This window comes from Panthera pardus, unplaced genomic scaffold, assembly GCF_024362965.1.
Source record: "Panthera pardus isolate Hobbes unplaced genomic scaffold, ASM2436296v1 HiC_scaffold_12, whole genome shotgun sequence".
Taxonomy (NCBI): domain Eukaryota; kingdom Metazoa; phylum Chordata; class Mammalia; order Carnivora; family Felidae; genus Panthera; species Panthera pardus.
The window spans coordinates 27,419,121-27,445,269 of NW_026526677.1; the positions used below are offsets into that span (position 1 = coordinate 27,419,121).

Consider the following 26,149-nt stretch of genomic DNA (forward strand, 5'->3'; position numbering starts at 1 on the left):
ACAGAATTAGGAAACACCAGAAGTCTAGCGCATTAGGGAGAAAGAGGAGTCTAAGAGGAAACTCCAATATATCCCTTGGAAGGTGGGCCTTTTCTGGAGGTTATCTATGTGGGAGCCCAGATTTTTACACAGCAGCCTGGTATCAACAATAGAAAATCATGTACTTTAATAACCTTAGATAACTTTTTTTTCCCACTTCCACATCAGCAGAGATTCTATTAAACATACACAGGGATAAACAAATTACATTTTAAAACATAATGATCCTGTTATGTGTATTAAGTTTAATATGACAGTAAATGTACTAATAATGCAAAAAACTAAATCTGTTCTTAGGAGAGATAAAAATGACTAATAAAAACAAAAGACATCAACTTTGCAACTGAGAGAACTCTTACCTCAACTGTTTCAACTGTCCACTCATCTACCTGCTCCTTTTCACCACTGCTGAACTGTGTTTCTGCCATAAATTGTCTATTTACATACTGCAAAGCAAAATAAATGTTTGAGAATTGTTTGAAAGGCAGAAAAGGAAAGCTAGCATTAAATAAAAATCATACCTCTGTTGATTCAACTTCGCTTTGTTCCGTGTATTCTTCTGCTGGCTCAGGTTCTAAGTAGTTAAAAATTGACATAAATGAGTGTTAAGAAAGTATTTTTTTTTATTAACAATTCATTTCAACTCCAAATAAGTTAACAGTTTACCATCAAACAGCCGGAATTTATTTACAAAGTTACAATAGTTAGCATTAAGTTTCTGTATTTTATCATTCTTACAATATTTAGAAAGAGTTTTCTTTACCATTTATTCCAGAATAAATTAGGCTCAAGAGTAGTTATTCTGGACTAGGTATAATGCCAATAAAGACCTAAGTTAAAACCTCTCTATTCTTAGAGTACTATCATACAGCAACATACAGATTAAAATCTTACTATTTTAACCTACTTGGTAAAGTGGTTGGGGGGATGGGGAGGAGGCTTACTATGTCCATCTGCAACCATAAATTCCACCAATGTGCAATCTTCCCTTCCAGTTTCAACCTAATAGCTAAGACTTGTATAAAGTGCTTACTATGTGAGAGGCACCATATATATACTTTCACGTACTGCTTTCTCAACAGAGATAAAGAGACAGAGAAATTCAGTCACTTGCCCAAAGTTACATAGCTAATGAGCGTCAAAGCCAAGATTACAATCCAGGCAGTCTGATTCTTTTCAACCATTTCAAAATTCATACTCTGACAATGCTTCCAATGGTACTGAGAATTTCAGTCATCAACTTAAGTTATAAAAGTATTCCTGGTAAGTGCTTACCTACATATTAGTGTTGTACTAAAGTTAATTTGAAAAGATCCCTTGCCACTGAGAAATTTATGGTTCAGGATTAGAGTTATAATCTCCCCATCATTTAACATACACACACACACCCTTCATACTATTCACTTCATATACTGGCATGGTAAACAACAATAAATCTAGGTATGTCAGCCAAAATGTACTTAAAAAGTCCTAAAACACTTCCCCTCATCTGTACTCCAGGCCAGCAATATTGCAACAAAAAAAGTTATCAGTTTGTAATAGTGATCAAGACCAGTAAGTAAATGATTGATCTTCAAGACCTCTGGGAATTATTCTTAATATGCATTGTTTTAATGTTTTGTTGTGCTTAAAGCTCCTTTAAAACTCTCAGTATGCATACATAACTAAATAAATGCAGAGCTTGAACTTGTGGCAAAGGAGAGTAAAACCAAGATTCCTACACTACAGCTCATATCCACCTAAGTACTCACCAGCTTCAGCTACCTGATCTTCAGCTGCAGGTGCTGAGGCTGCCTCTTCTTCCTCACATAGCCCATTCTGGTGGTTGTGAGTGCTGTCAAAGTAGTTTGACTGAAAAACACGCTCAACAATTTCCTTTAGAGCTTTATCTAAAAACAGAACATGAATTATAATGTTAGACTATCGGGCATGCCTGACCTGAGTAAGATTCAACATGCTACAAAATGCTGTGGTAAGAAAAAAAACCTTATCAACTGTTACTAAAACATACATATAAAAAACATTGAAGTCCACTAAGGACAGAAATTATGGAATAATAGAGAACAAGAAGAATCTATTAGTACTAAACTTTATATATTTTATGTAGCTGCAAGAAAAAAAAAGCTGACAGTTATCATTTATTCATTATTTATTTAGCACCTACCTACATGTTAGGCAATGTGCTAGGCAATGGGGCTACAAAATATGTAAAAGATACAGTATCTGCCCTCCCTAAGTTTCCCTAAGTTTACAGTCCAATAGAGAAAAGTTATCAGATATAAAAACAGTGAAATCACATCTGTGAAACGTACTATAAAGAGGTACAATGGATTGAACCTAATCAGAGAGAGGCACAGGAAGCTTTCCTGGTGTGTGAGTGCTGCAAGAGCAGAGATCTAGAAGATGAGTAGTAGAAAGAAGTGTTTCAAGGCAGAAGCAACACCATTTACAAAGCCCTGTATAAAGGATAAGGATATAGAAAAGGGGTACCAAATATAAGAAAATGAAAGCATGCACTGTAGCTGAGGAGGGATAGGGAGGAAGAAAAAGCATACAGACTAGTCTGGAGAAACTGATTAGGAGCCAAAACATGCAAGGTCTTTAAATTAAAGACAAATGTATATAAAATTTAATTTAAAAGACAGCCATTAAAAAATTTTAAAGAGGGATGGGGAGGGTGGATTCAGTTAAGAGAATGCACTAAGGGAGAAACGTAGGAGAGACAGATTCAGAAGATATTTGAAAGGCAAAAAACTGTCACAATTTGGTACACACTAAGTAAGATATGAGAGGGCAGAGCAGCAGGTGAAGGTGTGTGTCAAGAATTCATCTCAGGTTGCCTGGGTGGCTCAGTCAGTTAAGCGTCAGACTCGATTTTGGCTCAGGTCAGGAGATTGAGCCTGGCCCTTGGGCTCCTCGCTGAGCATGAAGCCTGATTAAGATTCTCTCTCCCCCTCTCACTCAAAAACAACAACAAAGAAGAATCTCAATTTCCTAGCCTTGAAAACATAGAATATACCTATGTACATAGAATGTATCTATTCCCTAATCGGTCACTATACAGAAAAATAAAATTTCCCAGGACTATATTAAAATATCATAAAATTACCTCTATTAACAATAAAACTACCAACAACTTTTTCTATGCGAAACATTTCATGTTTTCTTTTCCCCACTTCAGAGGCTCACGACTCAAAACTATTCATTTTAAAAAACTTATGCATGAGGGACCGCCTGGGTGGCTCAGTTGGTTAAGCAACCGACTCTCGATTTAGGCTCAGGTCATGATCTCGTGGTTTGTGAGTTCGAGCCCCGGCGTCAAGCTCTGAGCTGACAGCACAGAGCCTGCTTGAGATTCTCTCCCTCTCTTTCTCTGCCTCTCTCTCTCTCAAAATAAATAAATAAGCATAAAAAAAAAAATCTGAAAACTGAATGCACATAAAAATACTAACTTGAGGGGCGCCTGGGTGGCTCAGTCGGTTAAGCGGCCGACTTCGGCTCAGGTCATGATCTCGCGGTCTGTGAGTTCGAGCCCCGTGTCGGGCTCTGTGCTGACAGCTCAGAGCCTGGAGCCTGTTTCAGATTCTGTGTCTCCCTCTCTCTGACCCTCCCCCATTCATGCTCTGTCTCTCTCTGTCTCAAAAATAAATAAATGTTGAAAAAAAAAAAAATTAAAAAAAAAAATACTAACTTGAATACATTAGTAACTTTTCATTAGTTATAAAGATGTTACATTCCTAAGGTAGGTAAACAAGACTAGGCAAAAAACACCATAACAAGATACAAACTTATACTTTAACCCTTGTTACTCATCAATAACGTTCATGAAAAATTGATCAGGCTTGAACTAAAACTACTTTTTTAAGCTAACAAGTTTATACACGTATGTAAATTTCTTCCTAATAAAACTTCTGTACATATTTGTGGCAAAACTAAAATTAAGAAGACACAAAGATTTCTTTACAAAGAAATACACTAAACAACACAACAAAGAAAATTTTTTTAGTTTATTTTTAATTTTTTTTTTTGTTTATTTTTGAGAGACAGAACACATGCATACATGTGTGGGAGGGGCAGAAAGAGAGCAAGACAGAGGATCCCAAGGGGGCTCTGCTCGGACAGCAGAGAGCCCAACATGGGGTTCAAACCCACGAACTATGAGATCATGACCTAAGCCAAAATCAGATACCCAACTGACTGAGCCACCCCAGAGCCCTGAAAAATTCTTAAAAAAAAAAAAAAAAAAGTTTATTTATTTATTTTGGGGGAGAAAGAATCACAGTGGGGGAAGTGGCAGAGAGCAAGCGAGAAAGAGAATCCCAAGCAGGCTCTGCGCAGCACAGAGCCCTACACAGGGCTCAATCTCACGAACTGTGAGACCATGACCTGAGCCAAAATCAAGAGTCAGACATTTAAACGACTGAGCCACCCAGGTGCCTCAAGAAAATTATTTCTTAAATGAAAAGATATAAAAGAGTTGTTTCTTCATATTTGATTTACCCATTTCCTTAAAGCAAATACAATCCAAATTATATCATATAGTTTTGCCAATTAAAGCTTTTAATCCGATTTAATTTTTCACCAAACAGCTAAAAATAAGGTATAAGCACTTTTACCTTAAGATGTTCAAAAATCTACTTCCCTAAACCACCTTTATAAATAGCAAAGATAAGAACCTATTATTTACTAAGAGAATAAACCTAGAATTCCTAATTTACCAATGAAGTGAAGCTTAAATGTCCTTTGTTTTCTTTAAAGTCAATAAACATTGCATATTTGAGGTTAAGGTTTTTAAAAAGCACAAAAGAATTAATGTCCTCAAATTACCAGAAGTCTATGAAAAACTAAGGAAAGATGAAGGCAATGACCATGAGTAAAATGTATGAGGTACAGTCAGTATTTTTTCACAAAATTTCAGCCATAAGGAAAAACCAGTCCCTATCTAATACCAAGAACTCTGGAAAGCCTATTCAGTATTAATCTGTCCACCTCAAGCAGAGAGTAAGTTACAAACAAAATCGTGTTAAGTCAGGGGATTCCCATCTCTACAGATTTATTGATTCATGATGGGTTTTTTTTTTACTTACACACACACACACACACACACACACACACACACACACACACAGCAGAAAGGAAAAAAAGGAAATAAACCAAAAAGTAAACAGTAGATGAATGTTACTTACACAATTCTAAAAATTTCTCCAATTAACATTACTTTCAAAAAGAAAACTAACTTTTAAAGATTCTTAGTTACAAAATCATATTCTTAGTTACAACAATTATAATACTCACAGGTTGTTCCACATACAGATTTTTCCTTTCCTTCCAGCAAGTCCCATAGGTGAATGGAGGCATGTTCATACTGCTCATTCAACCTTATAATAATAATTAAAAAGCTAATTAATTACCTTTTAGTTGTCAAGCCAACATTTAGAAGTCTCTACTACCAAATACCACTATACCTCAAGCTCATGTCCCGTTCAGGGTCTGCTAATTTGTAGAATTCATCCAACAATGACAATTCCTCTTCAGACAATATTGGCACTCCATTCAATCCTTGCTTCAGATCAGTTCGCACCTCATCATCCCCCAATTTGTCCAAAACATACTGGAGCTCAAGTACAGTTTTTAAACGTTTTTGTTCTGCTTCTTCTCTCATAAGCTGCTCCCGACGTGCAGTCTTCTTTATTGTTTTCTGAATCTGCATAAAAATATTAAGCATAGACGTTAAAATGAATTTCACAAAACTCCCAATTTAGTTCAACCAATTTCATTTCCAATGTAAGACATATTTTACTCGATGAGTTATGTGATCCTGATACACAAAATGCTGATTCCTAACGTACAAATAGAGTTTAATATCTCATAACATCATCTGTTTTAAGCAGATGTTAGAAATTCAGAACACATCTTTCTTTCCCTATAAGGTATTATTGTAACACTAAATGTTGCCAATAAAACAATGTATTTGGGATTTGCTTCAAAATAATCTGGCTGACAGGGAACAAGGGAGTATATCAAACAGGACTGTCCATGAGATAAAAACTGTAGAAGCTGGGTATGGGTACAGAGGTATTCATTATATTCCTTTCTTTAGTTTTGAAATTTTTCATAATAAAAAGTATAAGAATTATAATTTCTAATTAAGAAGCCAAGCCAATTAAAAAAGAAACCCGAGTACAGCAAAATAAAAAAAAAATCTTACCTATATCCATCTCCTCTATGGAAAACTGGTCCAAAATTTTCATTTTAAGTACCTACTATCAACTTAAAAAGAGATGCTAAAACCCACCACTGCTTCCTCACAACCCACTGCTAGTATTATATTATCGCAACATTTTGAAAATAGTGACTAAAACTAACTTGTTTTTATGAATAAGGGGATGCTGGCAGAGAAAAAGAAGGTGGCAGAAGACAAATAAATGCTCACATGTATTTTTCCCACTATTCTTTTCCTAGTACTCGTCTTTTACTTTCCTGTGAAGATTGAAGGGAGAACATCAACCAGACTCATGTATGTCTCTCTCTTCTCATGTCCAGTGTCAGAGTGGGCTCAAAGAATGGTCAGAATTTTAAAGAAAGGTCAATTTTTCAAGAGCCATGAAAGTATCTTCCTTCCCACCTTCTTCCCCTTTCTCAAGCCTCCCTGGGATAAATTGAGACAGAGAAAACCAAAATAAAGACATACAAAATGTATAATAAAGGGGCGCCTGGGTGGCTCAGTCGGTTAGGCGTCCGATTTCGGCTCAGGTCACAATCTCACAGTTTGTGGGTACAAGCCCTGCGTCGGGCTCTGTGCTGACAGCTCAGAGCCTGGAGCCTGCTTCAGATTCTGTGTCTCCCTCTCTCTCTGCCCCTCTCCCACTCCCGCTCTCTCTCTCAAATAAATAAACATTTAAAAAAATTAAAAAGAAAAAAAAAGAAATGTATAATAAAGGGAGTAATGGGGGAAGAGACATAGCAGAATAAAGTCTACAATAAGACAAATCTATGATGGCAGCAGAGAGGGCAGCAGATTAAATGATATTTAGCAGTTAAGTGGCAAGTGAACAGTACATATGAACAGAGATATGAAATCCAAGCTAGGGCACCCTAGAAAGCTTTCAAGGAGAAAGGGACATAATCTTACTGGGGGTGAGGGGTACAATTTTAGGACAGAGAAGCAGCCACTAGCCAAAGGCAGGAAATATAGGAATAGAGGCAGGAATATGAAATAAGTCAATAAAACCAAAGAAGTAAGATAAAGAATGCCACTCTGAGTAAAATGAGCAGTTCAAGTAAGGAAAATATGAAATCTAGAAAAGGTAGGCTGGAGCTTGATTAAAGAATTCTTGAACACAAAACAAAAAAGGTGTTTAACAATTGTGGGAAAGCGCGATAAAGGATCAGAGTTCAATAAAAAGACTGCCAATGAAGTTAAAGACCCAATGAAAAGTTCCTGAAAATACCAGTGTTAACATAAAAGCAAAGGAGACTGCAAGTATTTTCACTTACACAGTGTTAGTAGTTTTAGAAATAGACTGATTCTATTATTAAATTGTATAGCAATCCTACTTCTATAACCCATAAATTTTTTTTTAATCAGAAAGTTAATTGGCCAGGATTCATCTGACCTAAGTGGATCAATTCCCAACTTGGGTGTAAATTAAGTTTCATTTATTCCATTTTGAGGGATACCATCAATATTTTCCAACTTTAATCAAATTTAGTAAGTAATAAGTGCATGAAATATATTAATTATGCATCAAATATTGCTCACAACCCTGAAATGAGGGAGGTACCATTATTATCACCATTTTACAGATTAGAAAACTGAAGCAGTGTGACGGCCCCACTCCTCTCCCCCCTTCTCTTTTGATACTACTGGTTCTGTTTGTCTAGAAAACCCTGAGTGATATAGGGATAGACAAGTTAAGTAACTCAAAGTCCTACAACTATTAAGTGGCAGAATCAGGGTTCAAACCAGACAGTATGGTTCCAGAATCAGAACTTTTCATCTCTGTACTGCAATGTCTCTCATCACGTAATAAATTGTTTTGTTTATTCATTTTACCAAATCAGAGGCAGTTTTGTATTTCAGTGCTTTTAGCCTTTCTCCAAATAAGCTAATACTAATTCAGAAGATTAATTTTCTGATCTCAAGTTTCAAATTATTTGACTTTGCCTGTATTTCATTTTTGTCCTGTTCCCAAAGGTTTCTATCACATCAAAAGATGTATGGGAAAAACACAAAACCACTTTACTTTGTTGGATCACGAGTTGATACAAGAGCAATGTATCCCACTCTGCCACATTCCTTAAGATCCCTAATGGAGACAAGTGATTACCAAAAAAAAGACCTATTTTCTGATAGTTAACAGAATTATAAGATGGTCATTAGGTATAAAGGAAAATACAGAAAATAAATGCCTGCTATATTTATATATACACGTATATACAAGCTAATTTTTTAGAGATCTTCAGGGTATCTCCTATATATATATTTGTCATATCTGAGACTCAGTCCTTTTAAAAGGCACCTTTCAGAGCCCAAACGTCCATCAACTGATGAACAGATAAAGATGTAAAGATGAACGGATCAGTGATGAAAAGGAATAAAATCTTGCCATTTGCAATAACGTAGATGGAACTGGAGGGTATAATGCTAAGTGATATAAGTCAGTCTGGGACTCCTGGGTGGCTCAGTCAGTTAAGTGTCCGACTTCGGCTCAGGTCATGATCTCACGGTTTGTGAGTTCTAGCCCCGCACTGGGCTCTATGCTGACAGCTCAGAGCCTGGGCCTGCAGCCTGCTTTGGATTCTGTGTCTCCCTCTCTCTGCTCCTCCCCCACTCACACTCTCTCTCTCAAAAATAAACAAACATTAAAAAAATTTTTTTAATGTTTAAAAAAAAAAAGTCAATCAGAGAAAGACAGATGTTTTCATTCATACGTGGAATTTGAGAAACTAATAGACCATAGGGGAAGAGAAGGAAAAATAAGTTACAGAGAGGCAAACCATAAGAGGCTCTTAAATACAGAGAAGAAACTGAGGGTTGATGGGGGTGGGGAGTTGGCCACTGAGGAGGGCACTTGATGGGATGAGCACTAGTTGTACATATGAATCATGGGAATCTACTCTTGAAGCCAAGACTACACTGTATATACACTGAATGTTACCTAACTTGACAATAAATTACTTTTAAAAATTTTAAAAAGGCATATTTCAGGTGTTACTTTAAACTTTACAGAACTGGAAAGCATCTTAGATATAATTGGATCCAATCCTCTCATCTTACAAAGAGCTTATCAATCGTAAAGAAATAAAATTTTTTGCCTTATTTTTAATATTTCATAAACATATATACATAGTCTTCTACTTACATCTTGACTTAATGCCATGAAACTCCTCTGTAATTCTTTTGCAAACTCCAAGTTATTTGTGACTTCCTGGTACTTAGATACGGCATCCTAAAATAATAAAGACAGAGCCCAACTTTACTGGAAACATAAAGAACCACAAAATTAATTTTCTTATTAAAAATAGTGAGCAGAAAATCTTCAATAAAATGTAGCATCTTTACCAGCTGATCTTGATTAAGCCTTTCCCCTTTGTTCATTCGTTCCTGGTAATCATCAAGCTTGCCCTATGTAAAAAGAAAAAAAGAATTATGCCCCACATTAAAGTATATACCAGCCTAACCGTGCTGAAATAACAAACCCATATAATCCTCTAAGTTTGTCTCAAATCTTGCCCTAAAGATAATTTTTAGTTAACTTCAGTTTAACTTTGTACATAAAATAACTTAGTTTAATAGTGCGCTAAAATATGAATGCAGATACTCCAGCCCCCGCTGAATAATAACCAAATTCTATAGTATAAGCCAATGACATGATACAACACTGTTTATTTAGGTTTCTCAAAAGAGATATGCATCAGATGGCCTGCACAAATGGTTCCTACCAACATGGGTGAAGGCCACAATTTGGTTATGATCCTACTTACACAGAAGCATATCAGACATTTTATAATGTTAAATTCTTGTCCCTTCCTCACCCCCTGCCTCACCTCACTTCCTCACTTCGTGTGACTAAGTGATATAAAGAGTGTATTTTCCCTGAAAAAAACCCATGTGCATACCGTCTTTGATAGGCCTCATCCATTTTTCTTGAACAACATGATACTCCAAGCTATCACATCACCCATGGATACTGCATTACTCAACAGCTTTGCTTTCTTTTCTCACAAATGGAATTAAATATGACAGTGGGACAGAAAATTAACCTCTGGTTTAAGTCATCTTTTTCCCCCAACTAAAATGAAAATGTTGGCAGTTTCCCAGGCTACTATTAGATAAGACCCCAAAGAAAAGATACTCAGGTAATACAATAGTCAAAAATTCTTGACAATTCTAGGGGCGCCTGGGTGGCGCAGTCGGTTAAGCGTCCGACTTCAGCCAGGTCACGATCTCACGGTCCGTGAGTTCGAGCCCCGCGTCGGGCTCTGGGCTGATGGCTCGGAGCCTGGAGCCTGTTTCCGATTCTGTGTCTCCCTTCTCTCTGTCCCTCCCCCGTTCATGCTCTGTCTCTCTCTGTCCCAAAAATAAAATAAACGTTGAAAAAAAAAAATTTTTTTTAAAAAATAAAAAAATAAAAAAAATAAAAAAAAAATTCTTGACAATTCTTGATAGTAGTCAAGTTTTTGTTTTAAAGGTCAGAGGAGCAGGAATAAGTAGAAACCTAAATTAAAGGGGACAAATTTTTAAATTAATATAATCACAATAAATTATGAACATATATTGTTCCTCACCCTTAGTAATAATAAAATTAGCCACGAAACACAAAATCTGATAAAATGCATTCAGGGTCAAGAAACAAGTTTAAAAAAAATACTAAAAAGTTGTTTTAGGTCAAATCATCCATTTTCTTTGCACCAGAACCATTAGTCAACTTGCATAACCATTCCACCCTAAATTAAAAGCCTAACAATTCCTTAGTTATCCTAGAGGCAAATAAAACCAAAATAAACATTAAAACATTAAAGGCTGATCCAAGTACCCAATTTTATGCTTAGGTAGACTATTTCACACAATAACCTCCGGCTGAAGAGGTATAAAATTCAAGTCTACCAGTTGAAAAATGAAGTTTTTTCTACACTGATCTGACAGGCCTAATTCCAGGTAAAAAAGATAAGCTCAACTGTCTCAGAACACTCTCTGAGGATGAATAAAGACAACTCACTTATTTTTTAAAAGGGTAGGCTATTTTAAAGAAAAAAACAAACAAGATTTGCTTTTAATGATGACTTAGGGTATAATAGCACTTTATTATAGTCAGGATTCCTCTATTTAGAAATATACAGATAACAGAAGATATGCAAATGGAAAGAGGGCCTGAAATGTAGTGCTAGTAGAGTAAAAATTCTGAATTCACTGCTAGGCAAAAGAAAAACTGCTATTAGCTCATACCTAGCATTTATTATCTTCCTTTTTCACACATTCTTCAAAGAAACTGTTGCTAAATCTAAAAATAATACACAGTTGAGTGCAGTATATACCCCTTACAGGGTAGAGTTTTACATACCTAGCTTAGCTCTATCATTTAATGTCTTACAAATTTAAAACCATACATGCCAATCAAAATGGATGTCAAATCAAATTCCTAAATCATGATGGTTTATATGTAAAAATATATATGAAAAGCTTTTTTAATGTTAAGAACGTACCTGAGTGGTAGAACTATAGGTGGAACTCTTTTCCTTTTGCTTTTGTTTTGTACACTTAGATATTCTGCAATGAACATATAGTTTGTATAATAAAAAAATTATAATTTCATCCTATAAAAAAGTTATTAAGGGGCGCCTGGGTGGCTCAGTCGGTTGAGCGTCCGACTTCAGCTCAGGTCACGATCTCGTGATCCGTGAGTTCGAGCCCCGCGTCGGGCTCTGGGCTGATGGCTCAGAGCCTGGAGCCTGCTTCCGATTCTGTGTCTCCCTCTCTCTGCCCCTCCCCCGTTCATGCTCTGTCTCTGTCTCAAAAATAAATAAAACGTTAAAAAAATAAATAAATAAAAATAAAAAAATAAAATAAAATAAAAAAGTTATTAAGATTGGCAGATTTTAGGATACTGCCAAGACTTTAACCTATAATAATCTTTGAATATGAATCTATACTATCCTATAGTTGGGCAAGCTACCCTAAAGGAGAAAAGCTCCAAGGGCACCTGCGTGGCTCAGCTGGTTAAGCGTCCAGCTCTTGGTTTTGGCTCAGGTCATGATCTCATGGTTCATGAGTTTGAGCCACACACTGGACTCCAAGCTGACAGTGAGGAGCCTGCTTGGAATTCTCTCCCTCTCTCTGCCCCTCCCCCACGTTCTCTCTCTCAAAATAAATAACCTTTAGAGAAAAGCAAAGCTCCAATTTTCTACACAATATCAAATTTAGTATTTATCCAACCCAAACTCTACGGCAGATTGCATTTTCCAAAAATGGCCACATCTGTAGCTCTACATACTGTTCACTGCACCATTAAGAACTAGTCCAATTCCCCTGCCATTGTACTAAGTGGGGTTCAACCAACAGAGTACAGTGGAAGTGATCCTGTACAACTTCCAAGGCTGTGTCATAAAAGCAATGTATCTCTGTCCTATTTGCTAGTCACTAAAAACTTTTGGAGTCCCAAGCTATCATTTAAGAAGTCCAATAACCCTTCTCGCGGTTTGTGGGTTCAAGCCCCCGCATCAGGCTCTGTGCTGACAGCTCAGAGCCTGGAGCCTGCTTCGGATTCTGTGTCTCCCTCTCTCTCTGTCCCTCCCCTGCTCATGCTCTGCCTCTCTCTCTCTCAAAAAATAAATAAAACATTTTAAAAAATAAAAATAAATAAAAGATGTCCAACAACCCTGAGGTTGCCATGCTATGAGGAGGCCAAGCCATGAAGAGGTCTTATTTAAGAATTCTGGTCAGCAATCCTAGTGTTAGAATCATAGCCCAAGCACCAGACATGAAGCAAACAAGCATTAGTCTTCCCAGCTGAGGCCCCGGGAATCATTAGCGCAGAGACACCAACCCCACTGTGTGTCCTGTCTGAATCCCTAACAGGCAGAATGTGTGCATAATAAAATGGAGTAAGTTTTGGAGTAATTTATCACACAGGAGTAACTGGAACAAGGGTAAAAGAGAAATCAAAAGAAAGGGAAAGCAGCTGCTATGCAAAACTCAGTTTCACAGTACACATCTTCATGAAATACCGTCACCAAAAAATAGGCAAAAGGACTCTGTGCAGCCAAAACAAAGATCTATTTCATTAGAACTCGTACATCTGTTTCTTTTGATTTTTATATTGCTATAACAGGTTTCAAATTTATCAATTCATAACAATTTAAGAGCCATAATTGAAAAAAAATTTTTTTAATGTTATTTTTGAGAGAGAGTGTGCGCAAGCGGGGGAAGGACAGAGGGAGACAAAGAATCTGAAGCAGGCTCCAGGCTCTGAGCTGTCAGCACAGAGCCCAATGCAGGGCTTAAACCTACAGACTACAAGATCATGACCTGAGCCAAAGTTGGACATTTAACCGACTGAGGCACCCCAAGAGCCCTAATTTTGAAAGGAAGGACTGCCACTAACACCACAAGAAATGACAGTTCACTGTGACAGAAGAAATATGTTCAAAAATCATGACATAACTCGGGGCGCCTGGGTGGCGCAGTCGGTTAAGCGTCCGACTTCAGCCAGGTCACGATCTCGCGGTCCGTGAGTTCGAGCCCCGCGTCAGGCTCTGGGCTGATGGCCCAGAGCCTGGAGCCTGCTTCCGATTCTGTGTCTCCCTCTCTCTGCCCCTCCCCCGTTCATGCTCTGTCTCTCTCTGTCCCAAAAATAAATAAAAAACGTTGAAAAAAAAAAATTTTATAAAAAAAAAAATAAAAAAAAAATCATGACATAACTTAAAAATCTCAAGGGTCTTTAACAGAAGATTTTCAAAAGCAGACCACACTTCCTTATATCTAGTAAGATGAATTAATACAGCTATAGTGTCCAATAAAAAAAGATGTTATTAATCAAATGAATGGAAACTACAGGTCTTTCATGAACATTTTTCTAACCATAATAAAACAAAAGTTTCATTACAGCTTTACATTTGTTCCTCTATATAGCCATTAACACTTGCTATATTACTGTTATAAATATCCCGTCCCCTTGTCCTTACCCGACCTTTAAAAAAGCAAGATGCTGAGTCTGATCAAAGTGCCTAATAAACAGCTCTCATTTGAGGAAACTCAAAACTTATTAATAAGACTGCAAAGACAATGAAAAAAGTGTTCTACATTAAAAGGCACGAGGTGTTTTTTTTTTTCCTTTGTCCATATAATACAGGATCTCCTGGTTGCTTGGGTGTATAAGACTTTCATCACCATGAAATTTGAACAAAAGTCACCTCTGTTCACTATTACACATAATTAACTCTACATAGCAGAGACCCTGTATTAGTCTACAAGTCAGTGATTTCCAAAGTGTGGTCCCCAAACCAGCAATACATCAGCAACAGCTAGGAACTTGTTAGAAATGTGAATTCTCAGGGTACCTGGCTGGTTCAGTTGGTGGAGCATGCGACTTCGATCTTGGGGTTGTTGAGTTAGAGCCCACGCGGGGTGTAGAAATTACTTTTACAAAATTAATTTTTTTTTTTTTTTTTTTAGAGAGAGAATGAGAGGCAGAGAGAGAGAATCCCAAGCAGGTTCTGCACTGCCATCACAGAGCCCGATGTGGGATTCGAACTCACAAACCATGAGATCATGACCTGATCTGAAATCAAAGGTCGGATGTTTAACCAACAGAGTCACCCAGGCACTCCCCCACCAAAATTAAATCTTTAAAAAAGAAAAATGACATGTAAATTCTCAGGCACCACCCCAGACCTATTAAATCAGAAACTCTGGGGGGTGGGACCCAGCAATCTGTGTTTTAACAAGCCTTCTGGTTGATTCTAATGTATGCTTAAGTTTGAGAAACACTAACCTAGATCAAATACATTGCAATTCACTTGTAATAGTTGAGTCTTAGAAATAAGAAATTATTCTGAATCACACAACCAATACAAACTGTGACCATAAAACACATTATATGGCAACCTCAATTTGGTTAAAGGTTTAACATTAAACAACTCCGAAAACTTGTCGAATAGTGGTTTTCTAAACCAGCTTATAAATCTATTGAACCTAGTCATTAGTTACATAAGAAAAAATCCATTTATGATCCAAACATTGAAGGGGTACCATCTTCCATTCATAAATACTACTTTTATTAAGTTCTGCATTGTGAGCCAAGCTCCAGAAGTTTAGAGCACTTAAACTCACTGGTGAGTGCCAAATTTTGCACTAGAAACAGAAAGCCTCATAGAAAAATCAACTGGTTTAATTTTCTACCTTTGAAAATGAAGTTGGTTTGCAATCTCAGCTCACTCCTAAGTAGCTTTCAGAGAGCTCAAAAAGAAAAAAAAAAGGATGTATCTGCACTAGTCTCATGAGTAGACTACTCAAAGACAAACTTCTTTCCTATTGTCACATCCCACCCAAATGGCTTAAATTAAGTCCAAGTAGAAAAACTTTGCATTTGAGGTTAAAATTTGCAGTATGAACTAAATCAATATATAAATAAACTGCCTTTCACAATGACTGATCCAACATGAACTCCGATGAACGCAAAGGGGCAAGGATAGGAGCAAAGGGCTCCAGACAAACACAGCTTTTTTTTTTTCTTCCCTAAGCTAGAACATGGCTGCCTAACACCTAGTTAATAAATTGGCTGATACACATATCATCCACATAAAATGAACATTAAGTATTTTTTCTAGAAAATGGAGTTGTTTTCCTAGCATAAAAGGAAATCTTTATCAAAGAGCCTATCACGAAACTGGTAACAAAAACCTGCTCTCTTACATTCTATCTGGAAATAATTATTTAGAAATTCTTATTTAGGGCTCCTTTTCAAACTACTGAGCATCCTAAGAGTATTAAAGATTCACTTATAGCACCACATATGATTAAGATAAAAATCAGGCCATTTCCCAGATTATCTGGTCTCTAAAGGGGAACCATAGTATGGAGATGTGACTATGCCCAGTAAATGTCAAAAGATTATATGTATATGTGGTCCTGACAAATAATTACCCAAGAAGTACAACCCAGTCCTATCCCCTATCTCCTGTTTCTTTGTTGCTTTTAATAGCTGACAGTATTCACTACGTGACATTCAAATTTAAAATATCAGGTAGCTAACCCTATCAGCAAGGACTATTATCAATCATATTTCACCTAATTAGAAACTGAAAGGGCAGTTAGTAACTTGCCTAAGGTCATAAATCCCAGAAAAATCATTTGTGCCTCATTACACCCCTCTTTTTTGTCACTCTGGATTCTAGCCATTGCTACGTTTCATTTTTGCCCTGCTGCTGTTTTCCTCCCTTCCTTTCACCAGAGTAAAAATTAGGTGACTTAATCGCAGTACACCTAGATCTTCCACTCTTCCCAAAGATTTTTTTCACCACCACCAAAGTTACTTAACTGAAATGGTTTTTAAAAATTCAATACAGTGCTGTGAGGATGCCAATGATGAATATCCAGAACAGCTATCCTCCTGAGCTTTCCTTCCTTCCTGTTAGATCTGAAATTCCATAAATGAATAAAGAAAACACTTTTTTAAATTACACAATTAAAAAGAAATAGCAAAGGAGAGACTCCAAAAAACCAAATTCCTTAACTAGACAATTATAAACAGTCACAACAAGAAAGATTAGGAGGGGACAACATCTGAAAAAACTAGCTTAGCTACCCAAGAAACTGTACCTTCTGTTCTGAATTAAGAAGATCTCCACACTGAGACAGAAAATTTAAAAATAAAGCCTAAAATAACAAAAGTGGTAAGAGCACCCATCTAGAAGCTATTTTGTGTCTCCAGGCCAAATAAATCACTTCTCAGTACTGAAAACCTATCGAAAGACAAATGTAAAAACAAAAGATAAAGATTTTTCTTGTCAACTTTCCATAATCTTCAGTGGACTTTCTAGACATTATTTCAAGTCCCCAATCCCTACATTCCCTGTTCTTCACCTAGAAACATCAGTTCTGACTTTGCCCATATAATGGTAGGCAGCTGACTGCCTCCTGTTCACTCTCCACCAGTTCAACTGACAATTAGTTGCTAATAAACTTCACAGGAGACAGGAAAGACCGTAAGAAACAAGTTTCCTCAATTATAAAAAGGCGGGTAGAGAGAACATATAGTACAATCCATAGATGATCCCTAACAGTGCTCATGTAGCAGAAGTCTGAGCTGTTCCAGAAAACAAATACTAAATATTGTGTGGGACAGGGGAAGGGTGGGTTGAGAGGCGACTAGCATCAAGATCTTAAAGAGTTGTTCAAAAATGAAATCGACTTTCACAGAGAAATGAGCATTCTACCAGGCCCTAGAAGACTGATTAATGCAGAAACTGAATGAACACTTGTCAAGAATGCAGGATTTCTTAACACTAAGAATAGTAAGAGGATGCTAAATTAGGTGTTTTCTTTTTTGTTTTTTATTTTTAATATTTTTTAAGCTTATTTTTTTACTTATTTTGAGAGACACCAAGACAGCATGAGTGGGGAAGGCGCAGAGAGGGAGAGAGAGAATCCCATCAGGCTCAAAGCCTGATGTGGGGCTTGAACTCACAAAACCGCGAGATCATGACCTGAGCCAAAACCGAGGGTCAGACACTTAACCGACTGAGCCACCCACGTGCTCCTAAATTAGAGGTTTTCTAAGACAATTTGTAAGATAATCTTTCAAGCAAATAAGTAACCAGGAGTTTAACTTGATAAAACTTTTGTCCAACTAAAAAGGGGAAAAAAGGGTAACAGATAATCCTTATTCCTTGTCCATGGTTGTAATTATGCAGTTAAGCCTGAATGAATGGAAGCAGCTAACCCTAGTAGGAAAACAAAAAAAGGATAATTTCGAAGAGTTCCGGCATCACCCACTTTGAATTCTTAAGTCTAAATATTGTGCATCTGAAAAACAAATGATTATCAATAATCTTAACAAGTATCTTTTGAATTATTAGTTGCTTTAACCAAACTACTCAGTAGGGTGAGTATAGTACATTCATTACATGAATGATTTAGATATTCAGAGTTCAATGTTAAAAGATGAGAACTGTAATTCACTTAAAATGGAGACCAAAAGGTTTTTTCCCAATGATTAAAGTATATTTCAGTTATTTCTATGTCTGGATAACAATATTAAGGGGAATACAATGAAAATTTCTAATCATTTACAATGGTTCAAATACAAAGAATCATCTATTCTCCTTCCTAAGACTATTTACAAATTGTGCTTATAGCACCAAGATTTTAGAAGTGCTCAACTTGCAGGGGGTGCCTGGGTGGCTCAGTCAGTTAAGCATCCAACTTCCGCTTAGGTCATGCTCTCAAGGGTCATGGTTTCAAGGCCCGCATCAGGCTCCGTGCTGAGCTTGGAGCCTGGAGTCTGGAGCCTGATTCAGATTCTGTGTCTCCCTCTCTCTCTCTCTGCCGCTCCACTTCTTGGGCTTTGTGTGTGTGTCTCTCTCTCTCAAAAATAAATATTTTTTTTAAAAAATTATAAAAGTGCTCTACCTGCCTAATCAACTCCACTCGCTTAAAAAATACATCAAAAGAAAATTCTTCAGGAAAAATTCCATCTCAGTAAAAACACTGAAGTAAATAGCTCTGTACAAAAAGCATTTTCTCCCTCATGGATTAATCCGTCTTAACAGGATTTTACTGATGAAGCTACAAATATTTCTATATAATGATTCAGTCAAACTAACAAATATTTAGCATTTACCATGTGTAAGGCCCAATATGCTGTCATTCATACTCCCCAAGGAGCTTAACTACCTATTTAGAAAAACACATAAGGTAAGAGCATAAGACAATACAAAATGTCAAGGAAGTGTAGAGACAATAGGTGGTACAGGAAGTTAAAGGAAACAGCATCCTTTAGCTGAGCACAGCCAAAAAGCACACCTTCCCTTTTCCTCAGGAAATATGAATTCTGAACTCTGCCCAATAAAGTCTCTGTCATGTATGTTTTTACACACAGTACTCTATCCAACAAAAGCACTGGTACAGCTAGGGGGAGAAATAAAGAAATGAGCAGAAGCCAAGCAATTTACAATTCCAACTTTGGCTGATACTGTCTCTTCTGCTACTCCTCTTACTCTTCTCTACTGCTTACATACAATTCACTGCCACCAGAAAAAGGGACCAATTACTAAAAAATATCCAAAGCCTGTAATACAAGAATATGGAAAGGTTGACACACCTCCTACTGCTTTACTGGTAACACTTTTCCCAAATTATCTGGTCTACGACATACCAAGCCTGCATTAAGACGGACCAGTGTGCATCAGGGCTTACTTAAGCACAAAGAGAAACATCAGAATTTAAACTTTAAAAGTTCATTTCATTACAACAATACAGATGTCCCAATGACACCTGATACAATGGGGCTTTACTTGTACTGTTTTTCTCAAGACCCATTACCTGGACAGCCTAAAAACACAATTTAACAAGATACAAATAAAGGTCTAACAATGAAGAAATAAAAAGCTTTTTCCTTTTGCTTTCAGCATTTTAAAACAGAGGAACTCTAAAATTAAAAAAGATTTAAGTTAAAGCCTTCACCTGGTTCTACAGTATTGGCTTAAACATGAAAAATACTTATGTTGCAGAACATTACAAATTCTAATCTTTCCCATAAAACCAGAGACCTTAGAATTCACTCTTTCCAAACTGGTTGACTTTACATGGGCATCTGAATGAACTCTTCCATAAAATGAATTAGAATAAATTCTAAGATGACTTTAAGGTCTTAAAAGATCTTAGATTCTATTAACAGTATAACAATAAGATCGACACCAGGTTGTTATAATTTTAACCTTTGAAAGAGTTTAATTTTTTTAAAAGATGAAACAGTACTAATCTTCCTCTCCTCCTAAATGTAAACTAAGGTATTAATTACATAAAATTATAACAAACTGTATGTTTAATCTCTAAGTCACACAAAATGTATTCTAATACAAATATTTGCCACATGGGAATTTTCTAGAGTAAAATAACATGGTCAGGTTAAACCAATTCATTCTCATTATAATACTTGGGATTCTACTCTCATGCAAGAAAAAGATACTTATAATTATTACATGAGGAAATTCACATCTTTTCCTTTTTAAATTCAAATTTTAAATACTTCTCTTTCTCTCTCTCTCCCTAACACACACACACACACACACACACACACACACACACGCAGGCAGGCAGGCAGGCAGAGAGAAACAAATGAAGCATTATAAATGTTTGGGGTTTTTTTTTTTTTTTCCTGTGACAAGGTGAATGCAAAACAAAGTAATCTTGCCCTCTGCATTGCAGAGAAATAGTTCATGCAACCAATGGGAGAAGCGGATACATCAGCAATTTCAACTGTCAAGAAAAACTTCAGATGTTAGCCCCAAGGAAAGATTTTACTTATAAAATAGTTGAGAATATTATTTCAAAATACTTAGCAAAGAAATTCTGTAGAAAAGCTGCATTGAAAATTCTAAGTAGAGGCACCCTGCAATGCTCTAAAAAGAAATGTTATCCTAACAATGATAGCATCTTTTTTCAGTAAATTAACTAAAAAGATCTAAAGAGCAAAAAAGACTTGAGAGAGTAGATGAAAAACAGTACACTTTGGCTATCTGTCTTGGTCACATATTGGTTACAAAGCTGTCAGACTGCTCTGTAAGAGATCCAGTGGTTCATCTTTCACCTACCAAAATCACTAGTGTCTAAACCTATTATACTTACAAAAAGCATAAAAATTTTAAATGTCATCTATTTAAACATCCTTTATTCTACATCAAAACTGATTACATCTCACCATATAAATAAGCTCTCTCTTCAGTGAAAATTAAAACTTGGTTTCAAAATAACATCTTGCCTAGCCTATAGCCCTGTTCTATACCAACAAACTAATGAAGAAAACTTGGCAATTTCTATTACTTATAAAAATTAAAAGATTTGTAAATGGAGTTTTGCACTTGATTCTTTTGATTATAACTGCATTTCTTCTGTTTGCTAAGCACATACATAGTATAGTCTTTATAAACCCAAATTTCGAAAACTACCAGGCCATTTAGTTGCATTACATAATAGGATATTTCATTAATGTTAAGCATGCATTCTTACTGAACAGATGCTTAGCTTTCTTCTAATGGCTTGACTTATCAGAAAATTAACAAATACTTTGTTTTTTTAAATGAAGTACAATAAAATTACTGCAATTCTCCAAGTCTTAAACTAAGTGATAATACATATCTAGTAGTAATTTTGGTCAGGACACTTGATTTTAGAATCCATTAAAAAAGAGATTTTGGGGCACCTGGGTGGCTCAGTTGGTTAAGTGTCCGACTTCAGCTCAGGTCATGAATTTGCGGTCATGAGTTCGAGCCCCACAACAGGCTCTGTGCTGAAGGCTTTGGAGCCTGGAGCCTGCTTCGGATTCATGTCTCCCTCTCTGCTCCTCCCCAGCTCCCGCTCCGTCTCTCTGTCTCTCTGTCTCTCTCTCTCAAAAATAAATAAAGATTAAAAAAAAAAAAAAAGATTTTGTCCTGAAGACCATTATGAATAGGTCAAGTCTAAAATATAGCTCAAACAGAAGTTGCTAAATGGACTGAAATAAAAAGAAACCCAGTTATTTATAAATACCATCTTCCTCTACTGCATAAAGGTTTATAAAGATTCAAAACTGACTTGTAAAGTAAATCCTATTTTAGGTTTATTAGAAATGCTCACTACTGAAAAATTAATGTTTTGAAAAAAATCACACTTTCATACAGTAAATCTAGATATAGAAAAAATGCAATATAAACTAGAAACCATATGTGCTTAGAGAAAAATCCAAAATCCTTAAGTCTCTCAAAAAGTAAAACTTAATTTCAATAGTAGTTAGGTCACAACATACTGCCAACTTAGCTATTTAACAAGTAGGTAGCTCAGTCTGTGAGTTACCAAAAAGCTTACCTGTAATTTGACCTTTCTACTACCTAGCACTCAAGACAATAAGACCAAAAAAAAAAAAAAAAAAAAAAAAAAGACGAAATACTTCTGTTACTTTGTGAGGTTTTTTTCCTCCACCATTACAAGAGAACTTTTCAGTACTTACTAGCCTAAGTCCGTAATTACTTTCTCTTCTATGGGGGTGGGGGTGGCAGGTGTTAGGCAATGTATACAATATAAACCCATACACAAGTGACCTGTCATTGTTCAGGTCCTCATGGGGCTTAATAACTAATTTTTTTCCATACTCATTTGGAGCACTAGAATCAGTCATGTCATAACTAAATTGGTTGCTAATCAGTACCTGACTTTACATTAAGGACTTTGAAAAATTACTTTTCAGTCATTAAAATATGAATATCTACATTTATATGTCTATAGTTAACATTTACTACATCATTACTATTTTTGATTCCTATCCTAGAAGAATTCTGAAAATTAAACCACTCAGGCATCAACCAGATTGACGGGATTTATTTGTAGCAAGAGGTTTTAAAGATTCCTAAATCTTGATTCAGATGGCAGACTCAGAAGATACTGGCCTTGGGCATGCTTATTCCAATACGTATTTAAATGCAACTACTTTACAAGTAAAATACTTTTGTTGCTTTGCTGATATTGATTCATCTATTACTTTTATCATTTATAATAAACTACACTTGTTTATCAAAATAGAGTATCACCAAAAGGTAGGAGACATCCACAATTAGTGCATCTCTCGATTTCAAATAAAAGCTAAGAAATTCAAGTAATATTCCCAGTAGAAAAAATGAGACAGATTAGTACCTAATCTAAAAATGTCTTTTAAAACTCCCAAAAATTATAAAATCAATTAAACAAGCAATTAAAGTAATTAAGGCCTAAATGTCACCATTTTCTTCAAGTTATCTGGCCCAAATTTTAAATAGCTACTATCTCAATCAACATCTTAAGTAATACTGTTAGGTGGGTGACTAAATAAACATTCTTAAATGACTTCTTCAAAATTCAAGATGTTTTATAATAAATGTCTTACTAGAAGCAGACAAACGAAAGTTATCCAAGCAAAGTTATTTTTCTTAAGGTAAAAGGCAAAAAGTTTGCATAATAGTCACAGATGTAATTATCCAATTTTTCATACTACTTACTGATTTGCTTCTCCCTTTCTACCTCCAGTCTTACTGAAGGTGGAATTATTCACTCTGCCGAGACCCTTTCTCTACATATGTACACACCCACACAGGAACGCGCGCGCGCACACACACACACACACACACACACACACGTGCCGCTCCAAACAGAGCTGGTACACTGTCCTGCACTGAAAGCATAAAACAAAAGGCCTACTTGAAGATAAACCTCACGGTGTGACCTAGAATGGCAAACTATTGAATCCAAAAAATTGTGGGTGTGGCTCGACTGTTTTTCGGAGGGGGGGGCGAGGAAGGCCAGCCGGGGCGGCTGCCTGGTCTCTGCCCTCCCCCTCTGCTTTCGCTTTGTGCTCACAATGCAGCTCCTGTAAAGCGCTTCCCTCTCCTCGCAGCCGCCGCCATGTTAGACGCTCTCTCCATGTGCCCGGAGACCCGGCGATCCCCTCGGTCTAACACGGACCCACGCCCCCCAACGAATCTCGATCGTGGCCGTCTCCCTCCCATCCCTCTCTAAAGTCCCGGAGGGGCAAAGAGCCGCCGCAGAAAATCTTCTCGGGATCGAGTTGAGCTTGAGGCTCAGGGGGGCACCTAGACAATTGAAACAAAGAAGGAAACGTGGGGGCGCCCGTCAGATGGGGGCGGGGGGGGGGTAGCAAATCGAAGACACACTCAAAAGGGGCCTGACACAGAAGCAATTCTGGGTGAAATCACACTTCTCTCCCAAGAGAGGTGAGGGCACACCGAACAGGCCTCAAGTACACGGTAACCGAGCGGACCAACCCCACGACTGTAGGACGTAGGCCGCCCCAACTCCACGAGGCGGTGGGTTGAGCCCTGAGCCCCCTGACCGGACCCCTTCATTTCTCCCCGCTGGCCCTCGTCAAAGAAATCGGGCCTCGGTGACGGAGGGAAGGGTATCACACGGCTAAGTCTGGCGACAGGGCAGGCCCCCGCCCTTACACATCCCACTCCCAAAGGCCAAGAAGCCTGGCCCACTGCCGGAGGAGAGTAATAAAGCGGCCGGGGCGGGAGCGGGGGGGAGCGCCCCGTCCGGGTCAGGTGACAAGCACCTCCCCTAGGAGCCCGTATTCAGGGCTCGAAGCTCCGTTTACAGAGCAGGCCGGGCGTGGGGGGTGGGGATGGGTGGAGGGGATGCGACAGGGACGGGAAGAGGGCAGGCCACAGCAGTCAGGATTGGAGCATCAAACCCTCCCTTCCCCGCCAACTCCTGGCACCTTTTTCTTCTCCAGGTTCCGAAGTTTCTTGTCGATCACCCCGAGGATCTGCTTCATGGCCTCGGTCTGGACAGCGCCGGTGCCGGTTACAGGGTGCTGGGAAGCCGGCGCAGCTGCCCCGGCCCCCGCCGCCGCCTCACTCCCGGAGGAACCCGACGGGGGTGGCGGTCCGGACGACTTGCTGCCGCTTCCGCTGTGGCTGGTGGCCGAGGGCATCTTTAGACCGTGAAAGGAGACAAGAAAAAGCGGGAGGAAGGACAAGAGCGGCGAGTCAGGCGGCGGACGGGGCGAGACGCGGGACAAAACGCGCAGCGGGCGGGAGCCTGCGCGAGCGGGTGGGGGTGGGGATGGGGCCGGCGCGCGCCGCGAGGGCAGGAAGACACCGCGGACGCGCGCGCGACCCGCCAGCAGGGCGCCCCGCCGGGCCTCGCACCGCCCCCCCCCCCCCCGGCCCGCCCCTCCCCCGCGCAGGCCGCCGGCTCGGCCTACCAGCCCCGGGGTACCGAGGCTCGCGCCGGGGGCGGGGCCTCGCAGAGCCGGCCGCCAACGGCCAGTGCAACGGTCCCCGCCGGGGTCGGCCAGCACTCGTCGCCTGGCGAGGAAAGGAGGGAGGAGAGAGGTCGAGGCTGAGGCGGAGAAGGGTGGAGAAGGGCACTGGAAATGACCGGGGGAGGGGGGGGCGCAGGGGGAAGGGGAGACTTGAGGAGCAAGCCCCTCGAGAAGGTCCAGCCGATCCGGAGGTAAAGGACACTCGGGGCAGCGGCCCTCTTCACCGTCAGCGCCTCGGTCCGGGTGGCGCTCACCGTGCGCGCGCAGAGGACGCTGGAAGTCCCGAGTGGGCGGCTGAGGGGGCAAGGGTGGCTGTGCGTTCCGGGCAGTGTCGTGCACTCCGTGGGCGCAGGCCGCTTCGCCCTATCCCCGCTGCACCGAGAGCCGCTGCTAGTGAGGCGGAGAGCCGAGAGCGGGAGGGACTTAGCCAGCCGGCCCTGTGGGGCGGAGGGGGCGGGAGAAGCTGCGGGCGGGGGCCTTCGCGGCCGCTCGGGCTGCCCAACGCGAACGCCTGTGGGAAAGGGCCCACCGGGTCTCCTCCTGCGCCGCTCTAGCCCCTGCCCTTGGGGGGGGACGGTCGATCCGCGCAGGTCGGGACGGCCCCGGGAGGGGTGCCCCAGCGGAGTCCTGAGTTTTGAGCGAAATCAAACCTAGGGTCCTTCAGGCGAAGTCGCTTGACGTCCAAACGGGGACAATAGGTGTCAAGCAGCTGGATCCGAGCTGGCTCCTGCCCTGTAAAGAGCCTTGGGGCCAAGGGGGGGTGCGGGGGGCAAAGGTTTCTGCAAGTTAGGGGTACGTGGGGTGGGTGGTGCAGTCCCAGCTTCTAGAATTCCTTCTGTATGCAGAGCAAGCAAATTCCCACACCCCAAAAGGTCTTTGGAAAAAAGCTCGCCTCTAACCCCCACAAAACAATCACCCGGTAACCTAGGAGTTCCCTATAGAACGGGTTGGAAATGAGCAAGATGGGTGGCTTATAAAAAGTCTTAAAACTCGGGACTCATGTTAAAAATTATCTTAAGATGACACTTATCCAATAAACCCGAGTATCACAAATTAGACTTTTTGTTTTGGATTCCTAATACTCGCAAGAGAATGTT

The 26,149-nt window shown here is 39.1% G+C and overlaps 1 protein-coding gene across 1 annotated transcript in view; it reads right to left on the minus strand.

The window, feature by feature from the left end:
* The window catches only part of CAPRIN1 (cell cycle associated protein 1), a 38,977-nt gene extending 13,484 nt beyond the window's left edge, over window positions 1-25,493 (minus strand). Inside the window, exons 1-9 of the mRNA XM_019470064.2 lie at window positions 25,307-25,493; window positions 24,504-24,719; window positions 9,605-9,667; window positions 9,405-9,491; window positions 5,505-5,743; window positions 5,335-5,417; window positions 1,791-1,928; window positions 561-613; window positions 399-485 (exon numbers count right to left, since the gene is read on the minus strand). Of these exons, the coding sequence (XP_019325609.1) occupies window positions 399-485; window positions 561-613; window positions 1,791-1,928; window positions 5,335-5,417; window positions 5,505-5,743; window positions 9,405-9,491; window positions 9,605-9,667; window positions 24,504-24,719 (966 nt within the window). The 5' untranslated portion in view covers window positions 25,307-25,493. The remainder of the gene's footprint in view (window positions 1-398; window positions 486-560; window positions 614-1,790; window positions 1,929-5,334; window positions 5,418-5,504; window positions 5,744-9,404; window positions 9,492-9,604; window positions 9,668-24,503; window positions 24,720-25,306) is intronic.
* Window positions 25,494-26,149: the final 656 nt, after the last annotated feature.